The following is a 14677-nucleotide window of genomic DNA, read 5'->3' on the forward strand; positions in this document are numbered from 1 at the left end:
TGCAGGCGCTAAGCGGACTTCTAAGGACCCAAAATGGCGTCTGGAATGCGCGTGCACACTTCTAGCGTGACGTGCACCGGACGCTATGTTGATAAAGGCGTTCGCACAAGCGCAGATAACAAACGCTGGCAGCATGTAAAGTAGGGAGAATATGCAGCAGACCAGTGTGCAACACTGATTTAAAGAGAGAGATGCGATTTTGGAACTCAATGCTCCAGCCACCGCTCTGTCTTAACGCCGCAAAGCTGAACAGGTCTTAAATGGCATGGAAGACCCACCCACCAGCGCTATTTAAAGGGATCATGCAGGAGTTACAGGTTAGTTGCTGGATTATTGCTTCTGGCTGCTGATGCATTTGTACCCGTTTTTGGAGGTCTCCTATACTTGAATACTAGGATTAGGGGACATAGCATAAAAATTAGAGCCAGGACCGGCAGGAATGAATTTAGGAAATGCTTCGACACGCAAAGGGTGGTAGAAGTTTGGAATGCTCTCCCGCAAATGGCAGTTGATGCTAGCTCAATTGTTAATTTTAAATCATAGATTGATAGATTTTTGTTAACCGAAGATATTAAGGGATGTGGGGCTACAGCGGGTATATGGAGTTAGGTCACAGATCAACCATGATCTCATTGAATGGCGGAACAGGCTCAAGGGGCTAAATGACCCACTGCTGTTCCTATCTCCCGATGTTCCTGTAATAAAGTTTCAATGCTCTACAGGGAGTGGGCTGGCTAGATGACAGGCAACATCAAGGGCACTGGCGGAGTGGCAGGGGTGGGACAGGAATGCTGTCATCCTGAGAGAGGACAGTAGATTCATGTTCCATGGAGCCACTGCCACTTGCTGCCTCCTGTTAAGTGCCACCTTCTCCTGCAAGAAAGCAGGACATGTGTCGGTGAGTGTTCTGCAAGATGTTTGGGTGATGTGACTGTCATGGTTGAATAGCTGGCAGTGTGCACGACCTGTGAGTTGTGGGTGTGCAGCTTGCTACAGTGGTGATGTGTGAGGGAGAGAAGAAGCATCTGATTGGAAACTTTGTTCCCTACTGCTTCCCACTGCCTTGGGAGCATATGTCTGGAGGGCCTCTTGCCCGATACAAACTCAGATCGGCAGATTGGTGGCGTCTGCCGTGCAGATTGGAGGATGTGGGATTTAGTAGTGCGCAACCTTTATTCAATGTTTTAAAATAACTCAACAGTTTGTAAACATAGGGACAGGACCTGCATCTGTGTTTTACGTGTGCGATGTCTGATCTCCGTTCAGACTCCGCGCGGACCTGTATCTTATATTTTGCAAATATCAGAGTCCCGCAAATGTTGAGCAGCCCAGTTGTTGCTCATTGAAAATTCCAGAGGTCCCATCACCACCATGCTGCACTATATTGCAGCACAGATTCACTTCCCAATTGACTTCCACCATTTCCTGCAGCCACACTGCACCTCCCCTTTAAGAGGTGCAGGCTACCTTTAAGTGGTGCTAGCCACTCACGATATCTGGGCCTCCTGTTGGTGAGCAGCCACTCAACAGCGCAGGTAGTGCTGGCAGCACGCAGCAATCAGGTAAATCACCAGGCAACACGAATGATATGTGCTGCCTGCACCTCGACGACCGGGCGCAAGTTAATCACGCACCATGACCCCCGCGCCCGGTTTCAGGGGTTATCCAATATAACCCCATTATCCCTTTGGAACATTCACTTCCAATTACCTCTTATGGAGCATGAGTTAAAATTGCTTCGAGTAAGAAATATAGAAATGTTAAATTATGATGGCGTATCATGGTGGGAATAAAACCCAACACAAGGAATCTTGTCAGATTTTTTCTAATATAATAAAAAACTACAAATATCTTACTATGCTGTACAAAAATGCTCTCTTTGTCTTTATATAATTTGGCTCTTTTCATTCTGTAGGTTGTGCTCCTGCAAAACATAATGCCCAACAAAATCATCAGCATCTGTTTTGAGAGTTCATAAAAACATGTTTCCAAACTTAAAATGCAGGCACAAGCTACAAATTCTTTACAGATACGTCATTTTCTTTTGTTAAATTATAATTCCCCAAAAAAATATATGGTTAGAGTTATTACTGTTTAATTATTTTTTGGATTGCATGGAGACAGAGTTATAATAGAGAACAGACAAGACTGCATCAAAGATCCCATTCACAGAGACATCACCAGTCACTCTGAATCTTCTCATCCAAGCAGTTTTAAATTAATATTTACATTTTACTTTTTTTTTAGTGTCACCTATTTACACAATCTATTATAAACAGAATGCAAGATGGTGATCTGTAGGATATAAATTACATTCCACTTGTGGAACCGATAACTCATTCATGACTTTGGCACTTGTTAGCTATCTGGCTAGCCCACTCATTCAGATATCTAACAGATCCTTCTCATATTTTCTTGTAGCCTCCCCTTAGTGCGTAACCTCAATGCACTACGTTCTATTCAATACACATGTGGGAAGTCATAATATTGAGATAATTAAATACATTTCAAGCTTGCTATGTTTCAGGCTTCATGTTTAATGGTGTTATGTATATTTAAAATATGTGCATTAATTGCAGCGTACAGAAATGCAGTGCAGTCTGTGCAATATGGAGTGAAAAACAGCACCGCCTTCCTCGAATGTACACCAAAGTCACCCCAAGCGTCCGTCAAATGGTTGATGCAGAAAGCAAACGACAGAAGAAAAGAGGTATGTATTTGTACATGTACATCACTGTTTATAAAAAAAAAACTAATGGCACGAGAATAAAGGACTTCAGAATTCTGGTGTCTGATCATAAAACCATAGAGGTTTACAGCATAGAAGGATGCCATTTGGCCTGTCATGTCCATTTGGCCCACCATTTATAACACAAGTGGCATAATCAAATGAGTCTAATAATAGTTTCAGCAAAAAGCCTTAGAGTTATCAACCCTTATCCTCCTTCATTTGACCATCTCTCCTGATTAGAAATAATATGTTTGATTGGCACTTGGAGGATGATTCAGCAATCCTGGCTAAGATGGTGCTGGGATCGCTGCCTTCTCACAGGACCTGCAGTATGGGAGTGGGGAGCTGACCTCACAACAGAGAAATGCAGCTCATAAAAAGCAGATGGCTGCTGACACTTCAAGACAACTATAATTTTTGGCTCCAGGAAATCTACCAGTCAGCAAAAGGAATATGTGCAGAATTGTTCCCTTTGTTGAAGAAAGCAGATAATCTCCTGGAACAGACACAGCAGAGGACGACAGTCATATTTGAGGGAGAGAACAGCCCCGCTCTCCGCTATAAAGTGCAAAAACCAATGGTAGGAGGTGGTTCATCATGTCGATGTTGACTTTCAAATCTATAGGCAACAGATGAGGAAAAAAATTCTCTGGCCTGAGGAACAGTACCAAGGTAAGGCTGCCCACAGTTTGTCAATTGTCTTTGGCAAGCATTGCCCGACAAGCGTGGTGCAGCATTAATGAAATTTAATCGGAAATACTGACACAATCTTTCAAACCTGTACTCTCATGTCCCTACTGCTGCTGGTTGAACTTTGTAGCTTGCAATGTGACACCTAACCTTTGCACATTGCAACTAATTCAAACTGGCACCGGAAAGCAACTTGCATGCTGCTTTCCCATTGCATCCACATGGAGTGGGTGTACACTGGGCACTGGGTTGACATTTTTTGTTCTTGTACATGCTAACAGTTTTAACTTTTGGCTGGCTCCTCTGGCAGCCCACCACCATAGGGAGACAACAAGGATTGATGGTGGCCTTTGCAACCTGAGGAGATTCTCTTGATCTGAGGAGGGAGCTCTGCTGTTAGTTGGTGTGAAGTGAAAGCAATTAAAGGTGGAGGAAATCTAGAACTTATTGCCAGCCCAACAAGGCAAGTGCCCTCTTTTACTTAATTAACTTACTTCTCCTTCAAATTCGCTTACTCACTAAGAAGAAGGCTCATTCTGCACAGCAATAGCAAGGCACTCGATGTATTGGTGTTGGAACCTTATATAGTGCCGTTTCATACAGGCACCTTGATAACAAGTTCCTTTTCTGTTTTTCTAGGGGTCTCTCACAATGGAGTACCTGGCACCAGACGGCATCAGGAAGACAATCCATCACAGGAGCATCCATCTCACATTCCTATTTGTACAAGCACCAGCTCAGACACATCCACTTTGGGCGATTCACTTTGTCAGAGTCAGAAAGAATGCCCAAGGAGCAAGTGGAGGTAGCAGCATAGGAACAGGAACTGGCTAAGTAGACGCTCTGATCTAGACATTCCTCTACTGCAGCGCCCCTGGATTCTTACTTTACAGGGGGCTGCCTTTAGACTTGAGCTGATCAGTGAACAAAAATGCTTCATGCTCTCCTTTTGATAACATCCAGGGAAGTTTGCAAGCTATGTTGGAGAGACTCTACACGCCTCCAGCAATGCACAAGCAATTCATAAATCATGGAAAGAGTGGCAAATTCATGATCATCTGTAATGAAGACTCCGACAATGAAGGTTCAAAGTACAGATGTAGTTTATATCTCTAACGCTCTACTTGCAGCTATTAAGACCCAGGGCTCCAATTTACATGAGGTTCTCGCTTCCAGATTAGGTAGGCTAGGGATCAGCTTGAGACAATCTTGATGGCAGGCTTCACACTCCTCAGTGGTGACCAGTGATCTGCTCCCATGTAGATTCCTAGTCATGTATAGGGAATGCCCAACAATAAGACCATGGCAGGAGGAGGCATGGATGAGGCAGGATCCTCTGAGGGTGCAACCACATCTGTCAAACCCAGTTTGCCTCCGTAAAGGATCAATGAAGTAATAGGCAGAGGCAGCCAGCCAAGGTAGGTTCCAACGTGCTGGCAGTATTCTGGAACATCTCAGGACTCAATACAAGAAGGTACGTTGCCATATGAATCCCAGGAGGCCTCCATTGAGGAGCAGCAGACTTCGGCCACAGTTACTGCTGCCAGAGGTAGCACTTAGAAGGAGTGCTAGATTCAGAAGCAGAAGATGCATACCATACACTGGGGAAGCAATTTGGAAAGAAATAATAATAGCCCCTACACTGAGTACTAGTAGGGAAATACACTGAATGCTCTTTATTTCAATGTAGTTCTGAATACTGTTCTGAGAAGAGGTATATTAAGGTGGGAGATGAAGGGGCGATGGATATGTATGGTAGTTGAATTACAGTTAATTGTAATGCATGGCATGATGTTCATAGGGCCACTGCATTGTGCTTAATGGGATAGGACTGATGATCCAGGGCCAAATTACATGTTTATGGTGAATGTCCTGTCAATTAATAATTGACTCATGTGCCTCATTTCTGCATGTCACTTTCAACCGTTTCTACTTTCTCCTCCTCCTCCTTGTCAGCCAAGGGTTGACGATATGTCTCTTGGTCCTCTGGTTCTATAGTTACTCCTCTCTGGATGACAATACAGTACAATAAGCAATAGACATAGATGATTTTGGAGACTTTCCCAAAGATATAGAGGAAGAGCACCCCTTTTGTGTCCAAACAGTGGAATTCTTGCTTCAGCAAGCCAGTGGGATGTTCCACCAGAATTCAGGTGGAGACATCGATGTTCCTCTGCTCCTAACATATTGTGAATTCACTTGCATGATTCTGCCCTTGTGGTCTGACAACACCTGCACATTAACAGAGTGGGACCCTTTCCTATTCATGTAAGTCATGTGTTGGGCTTGGGGCCCAGGTGGCCACATGTGTGCCTTCAATGAGGCCCTGCATTTTTGGGAAACTGCCACCTGGGAAACCTGAGTGCTGTGCCCTCTTGTGCTGCTGTCTCACTTCCATTGGGAAAGTGACAAAAATATTCTCCCTGGCAAACAGGACTTGTGTCACTTGTTTGGTGTGTTGATTTACCAAAGACTGACATCTGGGAAATGTCTCTTGTGGTGACTTGAAGGGATCCAGTAGCATAGAAATGTATTGCTGGGGTCACTTTCATAGCCACTGCGGAACTGTCCCTGTAATGGGACTTGTGCAGAGGTCCTGTTTGAGGAGGTGGCATAACTTGGACACAGCCAAATATATGAATATATCAATATAGTTGACAAAGACAGGTCATTTCAGACATACCCAGGTAGATGTATCTAGGTCTGAAGACATGGCTCCTGGGATAAGGGTGAATAGGCATCAATCTCATCAGTTCCATCTGCTTTTCTTCCCTCCACATAAAGCTCTCTTCCTCTTCTGAATCAAGGGTTTCCAAAGGAATGCCTAAAAGAATTAGCATGCTGAAAAATGTTCTCGCTATCAGTAAACTAGCAGCTGTCAGCAAGACTTTTGTGGGAAAAGAATTGTGGAAAAAACAGTGCCAACCACCAGTAGCAACTAATTCACCAAGGACAATACAGAAGCAGATTTACGTAAATGCCAGAATGTTTGAGGCGGAAACAAACAGTAAAACATGCCTTGAAGAAGTCAGTTCCCACAGGCCAGAGCAGCAAATCCTAATAGCACCCATTTTATATGGGCAAGTAGCAAAAAAATGGTGACCAGGTGATAAATATCACTAACTTTCATGGGACCAATTTGCATGAGATTGCATTGAATTAGGATCTCTAACGGGACTCATACACACTCCTTGTGAAGCCTTGAAAATATAAAAACCATTCAATTCAGCGTATTGCATTTCTCGTGCTTGACCTGACTGGCTGGATTCAATGGGTTGTGCTCCAAGAATTTCTGAGTGGGCCCCACAGTACTATTATTTTAATGAATAGTGAGAAATCCTTAACTCTCAATGAGTAAGCACAGCCTAATATTGATGCTCAATAAAGAGAGCAGAAGACAAAAGTCTTTTTTGATTTATAGTAAAGTAATTTATTAATATGTGTCCATATATAGGGGTGATCATAATGTGTTCATGGACCAGTTCTTATATGAAGGAAAAATAAAAATGTAGTATTTTTTTCAGTTTTAGATTCAATTTTTTATATAATTTTAATTTTCAGTGACGGTGTCTGCATGAAAAACTGTTTGGGAAACCTTTTTCTGTGTAGGGAAGAATTGCCAGAGGAGACAGCTGTCATTTTGTCACAATGACTTTTGATGCATTTGATATTGTTCCATTATGAGTCTGCAAACAAATGAAAATAGAGTCACCAAGCATTTGTCATGAGCCATTGCCCCTTTAGTTAAATGAAGGTTGTCATTGCAGGCCTGTTATCAATAATGTACTGTTTTAAATTCTGTCCTCCTTCAGCACTCCCTCTCAAACTGGTTTATCTCCACACATTCCAGATCAGAGCTAACAAAGTGATGGGGGATGCAGAACAGCAACTCCCGTCCCTTCCTCATCTCCATTTTGATAACAGATCTGCAATGACAAAATATCCTCCCAAACCTCCCCGCCTCTCCAGCTCCATCTTATCCTTTAAGACCTTCCTTAAAACCCATTTCTTTGACCAAGCTTTTAGTCAATCTTTCTAATATGGCTCGATGTTGATTTTTGGCTGATTACGCTTCTATGAAGCACCTTGGGATGCTTTTTCTATGTTAAAGACACTATATAAATGAAGATTATTGTTGTTGCTCTTCTTTGCTTTAATTGCTAAGAAGGGCCAGTAAATCGCCTGTACATGATAATGTTTTTGATTTAGAAAAAATGCTAAGTATCAAGGTTATGATAAGTTAGGCTATTTAATTAGAACAGACTTCTCATAAAAAGGGACGGATGAAAAACAAAAAGAATGCGATCCACTGATGCTCCTTTCATCTTATGTAATAAAAGTAGAATTTAACTTGTACAATGTCTATAAACCAATGGTCCTGATTTTGAGCGGACAGAATTGTGGTGGGGGCGACTTTCGACCGCCGTCTGTCTGTTTCCCACCTGAGCAACAGGCAGCCAGCGCAGGAAAATTGGGAAAGGGGGAACCTTGGCCACCTTTGGATGTCCAGGGCCTGCCTGATACAATTTACAGGTGGGCCTCTAACTGGGCAGGGGAGAGCTGCCAAAGGATAAATTATCAGAGCCTCTGGGGAAGGACTGCGTGAACCAAGCCCTGGGACACAGAGACAGGACAAGGCAGTGGGTGTATCAGGTGCTAGGATACAATTAGAGACAGGACAGTGAATGTACCACACTCTGGAAGACACAGAGCTAGGACAGAACAGTCACTGTCCTGTCCTGTCCTGTCTCAAACTGTATCCCAGGGCCTGGTTCACTCAGTTCTTCCCCAGAGACTTTGATAATTCATCCTTCAGCAGCCCTGACCTGCCCCGCGCTCTCCTCCACCTCACTCTCCGTTGATTGGTGGCGCACTTCCATGACCCAAATCAAGTGGCTGCCCCACCTCATGGGATTGGAGGATTTGAGTTTTCAGTCAATGTTTGTCATTTTAAAATGGAGAGCTGAGGTGGCTCACACTAGCCACAATCCTAAACCTGTCAGAAACCGTTCAACCTGTTAGAGTCAGAGGAGGCAAAAAGCTATTTTAGAAGGTGCCCCACATGCGGCGTGAACAACAAGTGAAAAACCTGGCTGTCCGCCAAAAAGCAAACTGTTGGCAACTATCCTTTAGGCTTGAAACAACACACTGTTGCTGTTAGGGTGATACTGACTGGTCTTGAGAGATTTAAAAGTAAACTTTTTGTAATAAAATGGGCAGATAATTTTAGAAGAGAAAAATCAGATGGTCATTCTAATAAGCATTTGTAAACTACAATATTAGTTTGCTGCCCTTAAATAATAGGGAAGAAAGATGTTAAAATATTCTTACGCAAAGAATGTATGGATATGATTTTTTTCTTTTTTTATTTGTCAGAGTACAAACTATTTTTTAATCTAAGTTTATTGATTTTCTCTCCTTTTCTCTCATTTCCCCGATTGCCCCCATTACACATCATCAGGGTTGAGAAGGCGGGACAGCAACCAGCTCCCAGGCCTCCACCAATACCACAGTGGATTGGTTCCCAGGAGCGGCATGAGAACAGGCAGGGGTAATTTTCCCTCCCCACCTGATCTCTGCACTTCTCCAGCAGTGTGAATCAATGTCCCATAACTTTGTGATGTTGCACATTGGAGCCGGAGTGTCAATGCTGTCCAGGATGGGCAAGATTTGTTCAGAGTGACTTTTTATGTTTTAGAGGAGAAACACTGCTTTACGTTGCAGTCTTTTAAAATGAGTGTCTATTTCCTAACAGGTAAAACAAGATGAAAGAATTCTAGTAACTGAGCACGGCCTACTGATTCGTTCTGTACAAAGCGTTGACCGAGGGCTTTATCACTGCATTGCTACCGAGAACAACTTTAAAAGCACAGTGACCAAGATCAAACTGAAGGTTGTTGATACAGACCTAGTTCCCCCCATTATTAACAAAGGGACATCATGGTCCTGGGGTGCTGCTAATGGTCTGAGTGGCTTGCAACTTCATAAGGACCTGGTAGGACTATTCAGTTACTCAGAAATGCAGGCGATCAATAAGTATTGTAAGGAGAGTTGGCATCGGCAGAGACAGAATGAGGAGGGACAATCAATTAGAATGGATCACCCAAAACTAAAGGCGCTCATCGACAGAAGGAAAAGTCGAAATAGAAGAAACCAGTTACCCGGTACTTAAAGAACTGCCTTCAAGTAATAATTCTTTAGTGGTATGAAACTATTTAATATAAAGTGTACAGAATACATCTGTAGTCATTTTTTCATTTTTTTATCTTTTAAAAGTACAACTAAATTCTTAAGTAATGTCTGAGCATGCTGTGATTAACAAAGCATTTTATGCTGTAAGTTGTCTGTACTATTTAATACCTTTTTCATATATAATGTCCAGATATGTATTTAGATTTAATTCCTACCTAGTTGTAATAACTTATGAGGAGGCAGTATTCTATTGATCCATTTTTAAAAGTAACCTAGTTCAAACATAAGAACATAAGAAATAGGAACAGGAGTAGACCATACGGCCCCTCGAGCCTGCTCCGCCATTCAGTAAGATCATGGCTGATCTTCTACCTCAACTGCACTTTTCCGCCCTATCCCCATATCTCTTGATTCCCTTAGTGTCCAAAAATCTATCGATCTCAGTCATGAATATACTCAACAACTGAGCATCCACAGCCCTCTGGGGTAAAGAATTCCAAAGATTCACAACCCTCTGAGTGAAGAAATTTTTCCTCATCTCAGTCCTAAATGGCCGACCCCTTGCCACTAGATTATGACCCCTAGTTCTAGACTCTCCAGCCAGGGGAAACAGCCTCTCAGCATCTACCCTGTCAAGCCCTCTAAGAATTTTATACGTTTCAATGAGAGCACCCCTCATTCTTCTAAACTCCAGGAAATATAGGCCCATTCTACACAATCTCTCTTCATGGGATAACCCTGTCACCCTAGGAATCAATCTAGTGAACCTTTATTGCAACCCCTCTAAGGCAAGTATATCCTTAGGTAAGGAAACCAAAACTGTACACAGTACTCCAGATGTGGTCTCACCAGAGCCCTATGTAATTGCAGCAAGACCTCCTTACTCTTATACTCCAATGCCCTTGCAATAAAGGCTAACATACCATTTGCTTCCCTAATTGCTTGCTGTACCTGCATGTTAACTTTTTGTGATTCATGTACAAGGACACCCAAATCCCTCTGACTACCAACATTTCTTAGTCTCTCAACTTTTAAAAAATATTCTGCTTTTCTATTCCTCTTACCAAAGTGGATAATTTCACATTTCCCCACATTATATTCCATCTGCCACCTCCTCGCCCAATCACTTAACCTGTCTCTATCCCTTTGCAGACTCTTTGGGGGTGATTTTAAACCCCAAGGATGGGTGGGTTGGGGGTGGGTGGGAGTTGAAAATAGTTGTTTTTTTGGGTCGCACCTCACAATTTTTGGACTTTGCATTTCCAGTGGGAAGCCTGTACTTTTACGCACCGACGTTAAACCTGGAAATAAAGCCGGTTTGCGGTCGCGACCCAAAAAACAACTATTTTCAGCTCCCATCAACCCCCATCCCACCCATTCCTGGGGTTTAAAATCACCCCCTTTGTGTCCTCCTCACAGCTTACTCTCCCACCTAGCTTTGTATCATTAGCAAACTTGGATACATTGCACTTGGTCCCCTCATCTAAGTCATTGATATAGATTGTAAACAGCTGAGGCCCAAGCACTGATCCTTGCGGCACCCCACTAGTTACAACCTGCCAACCCGAAAATGACCCATTTATTCCTACTCTCTGTTTTCTGTCCGTTAACCAATCCTCAATCCATGCTAATATATTACCCCCAATTCCACGAGTCCTAATCTTGTGTAACAACCTATGCTTACATTTTGTAACCTAAAGCTGCTGTAGCCCTTTGATTTTCCCAAATTATATTTAGTTCCTATGCCAAGGCCAATGATCTCTGCAAGATCACCTGAAGTTAATGAACGGAGTGGACTATGAACCAAAGCATCCAGTTCATTCATGAGAAAGTGTTAAATTAAGTGTGGTATGGTACTACTTCAGTGCTAATGACCTATAACTTTCTAATATAGTGAGGATCTAGAAAGTCAAAGGAATAATTGGACCTACACTTTAGTGTTATATATAGTGGTGTAATATAGGAGGGTATTGCCATCTTACGTGCAAAACCTTGAATAAAATTACCTTAAGATCTTAAGAATCCAATTCTGTAAATATTCATTAAGTGTATTGCAATATAAGGAACAGATTAGCTATTAAACTATAGAAGGACGCAGAAAGAAAACTTCAAGCTGCTCTACTACTGAAATAAAGATAGAAAATATTGGAAGTACACAGCAGATCAGTGAGCATTTGCAAGGACATTTAGCATAGCATTTTGTGTGGATGCCCTTCCTCCAGTTCCAATGAAGGGTCCTTCCCCAAACATTAACCCCTCTTTCTTTTCCAGATGTCAGTTGATTTGCAGTGCACTTGTACCATTTTCTGTTTCTATTTCAGATTTTTAGCATTTGTGGGTTTTTTTTTTTGCATTGCCACTGCTTCACATTAAGATGCAGGGAATGAAAATTATTACCATCGCTTGTCATGCAAATAATCTACAATGAAAATTGGACAATATTGAGTCATTAAAAAGAAACAAATCTGCACTAGGTAAATAGTAGATTCACAGACAACCCCACTGAGTGACCCATCTACACATCGCCAAACCTCGACGCACATTGACGAATGCTGCTGAACACAACCCTGCAAGCCATAAATAACCACAAATGGAATACTGTCTCCATCATTCCTATTAGGATTAAAGCTGCAAAGTGTAAAGATGAATGTGTCATGAAACTTTATTGTAAATGAAAAGTTTAAAATATTATTTGGTATGTTTAAATATTATTTTGTATGTTTAAATGTTATTTGATATGCTGTAATGTGTAGATTAAGTACAAAAGCTCACTAAGTTAAACATTTTTCTTCCATTTACCAGTTTATGCTGCAAGTTAAATTGAACAGGAAGAAAATAAGTCATAAATGTCAGTGTACAGTTTTTACTAAAGTTAAATTGTTGTCAGAGTAAACAGCGAATTAAATAGAGAACGTTGGTGTTCCTACAAAATAGCAGTTAACATATAGATGAAGTATAGATAAACTCTTCTATTTGGACTAATTTATGTAAAGTAAACATGACACAATGTAATTTCATGGTGATGATAATAAATCTTCAAAGACACATGTAACCTTTTCCAGTGCGGGTGTTCTCTCTACCTCAATCAGCATTCCACATGTTACATAGACTGACATTCTTCCACCTCCTGTTTTTTTTTCATCTCCCGTCCTGACGGCACTGACTCATTCGCAGGCAGAGTCCAACGGGCACCACCCGCCCTAAAGTACCTGGCCTAAATGACCATTCTGGGTGAATGAGCCTGATCCATTCCATTCCCAGCATCCACAATTGCCCACTTTCCAGCAGGATTCACTGGACAGCAGGCAGGAGTGGATTTTATTTTTACCTCTTTAACCCACAGGTACTGAGGCCAATTGTACAGCCCACCACCACCCAGGCTGAGGTTAGCTAATGCAATGCAGACCCAAGAAACACTAACCTAAACTTTACCTATCAGAATAGTTTTTGTTTTAAATACTTTAACTCTCCCATAGTGATGTGTGTAGGTTCTCTACAGAAAAGGAAACATGCTTCTATGGGATGTTAAGGAGCTGAGAAAAACTGAACAAAACAGCATGAATTCCACTGTGTTTTGGACTAATATTTATATAGGAATCTTAAATATTCCATCTCTCAAGTCTGTGCATGCATAAGTATCCCCTTCACCCCCGCCCCACCCTTTTGCCTACCCTTAGAAGACTTGTCACAGTAGCTTTATATTCAGTAAACTAATGGTTAAGATTCATCCTGGGTAGAGGAAGAGATGCAATTAGTTATGGAATATTTCATTTTATTCACTGTGACCTTTAGAGAGCACTGCATACATCTAGTCATAATGAGAAAGGTGGACTGCCTTTCAATGAGTCAGGCTGCTTTTTGAGGTTAAAGATAACTGCTTTGTTAGAATAGTGATAATGGGAGGTATAGTATCAACTTTTATTAATAGGCAGCAAAACCAGGAAAAATATTACCAAGTCAGCACTCGTATCTTTCAACAGGGCCTGTTCTGTTGGTAATGGTTTATTAGGATTACAACATACCATATACAGGTGCCGTAATAAATCATTTGAGGTAAAGAATGCATGCCATATGAACCAGTATCATCAGCATAATATTGCAACTTCTCTTGAAGTAAATTGACTCCAGATCCTGATGAACGTGTAGGTTTATTACTTTCTTTCTGGTCCATAGGTAACATTCTTTATTTCTTTCTATTCCCGCGGTTTACCAAGCAATGCTTTGCTATCAACCAAACCTGTTTCCAGGGCTCCACCAATCCTGCCCAAACTAGGCACGATGAAGTGAAGGAGAGCAGTTGAGTGATACTTTTCTGAATTTATTTCTCTCTCTTTGTCAGGTGTTTTCCCAGATCTCCACTCAACACCACAGCAACAATGCACTCAGATGGGCATATAATTCAGCAGTCTTTGTAATCATAATCCTGGACCACTTTATAGCAAACCTTTGTTTTTTAGGTGAATTTTTATTAATGAACTGGAAAATACTGCTCTGCGTATACTTCAGGTACCTGTGAGAATGCACTCAACAGCTCAATTTTTCATTTATTCGTTCTCAGGATGTGGGTGTCACTGGCAAGGCATTTAAAGCACATCTCTAGTTACCCCGAGAAGGTGATGATAGACCTTCCTCTCGAACCGCTGCAGTCCTATTCTTTGTAGTGGTTTGATACAACTGAGTGGCTTGCTAGGTCACTTCAGAGGGCAGTTAAGAGTCAAGCACGTTGGTGTAGGACTGGCGTCCCTGAAGGGAATTATGTAGTGTAAATCAACACTTCTATCAAACAAATGACAGCAACCTTATTAAGACATAAGATAACATTTTTAGCAATTTAAAATAATGATTTTGTTAAATCTGTGAATAAAGACATGTAGCATTTCTGACCATTCAGAACAGCTATACAGAATTCATCTGTCAGGCATTGGAGCATAATTGCCATATCTTAGGATGCAGATTCCAACCCCTCTTACTTGGAACCGGTTTTAAGACAGGATAGTATATGAATCAGAACGTGAAATGGAAGCAGGTATTTCTCACATTGCTCAAGTGCTTGTGTGCTTCCAA

The 14677-nt window shown here is 41.7% G+C and overlaps 1 protein-coding gene across 3 annotated transcripts in view; it reads left to right on the forward strand.

The window, feature by feature from the left end:
* sema3c (sema domain, immunoglobulin domain (Ig), short basic domain, secreted, (semaphorin) 3C) overlaps positions 1–12670 on the forward strand; it is a 206022-nt gene extending 193352 nt beyond the window's left edge. For 2 of the 3 annotated variants that reach the window (XM_068004943.1, XM_068004942.1), the window contains exons 17-18: positions 2580–2710; positions 9177–12670. In XM_068004943.1, coding sequence (XP_067861044.1) covers positions 2580–2710; positions 9177–9593 — 548 coding nt within the window. In that variant the 3' untranslated portion in view covers positions 9594–12670. The remainder of the gene's footprint in view (positions 1–2579; positions 2711–9176) is intronic. The other variant, XM_068004945.1, reaches the window with a different exon arrangement.
* The last annotated feature ends 2007 nt before the right edge of the window (positions 12671–14677 follow it).

This window comes from Heptranchias perlo, chromosome 24, assembly GCF_035084215.1.
Source record: "Heptranchias perlo isolate sHepPer1 chromosome 24, sHepPer1.hap1, whole genome shotgun sequence".
Classification (NCBI taxonomy): domain Eukaryota; kingdom Metazoa; phylum Chordata; class Chondrichthyes; order Hexanchiformes; family Hexanchidae; genus Heptranchias; species Heptranchias perlo.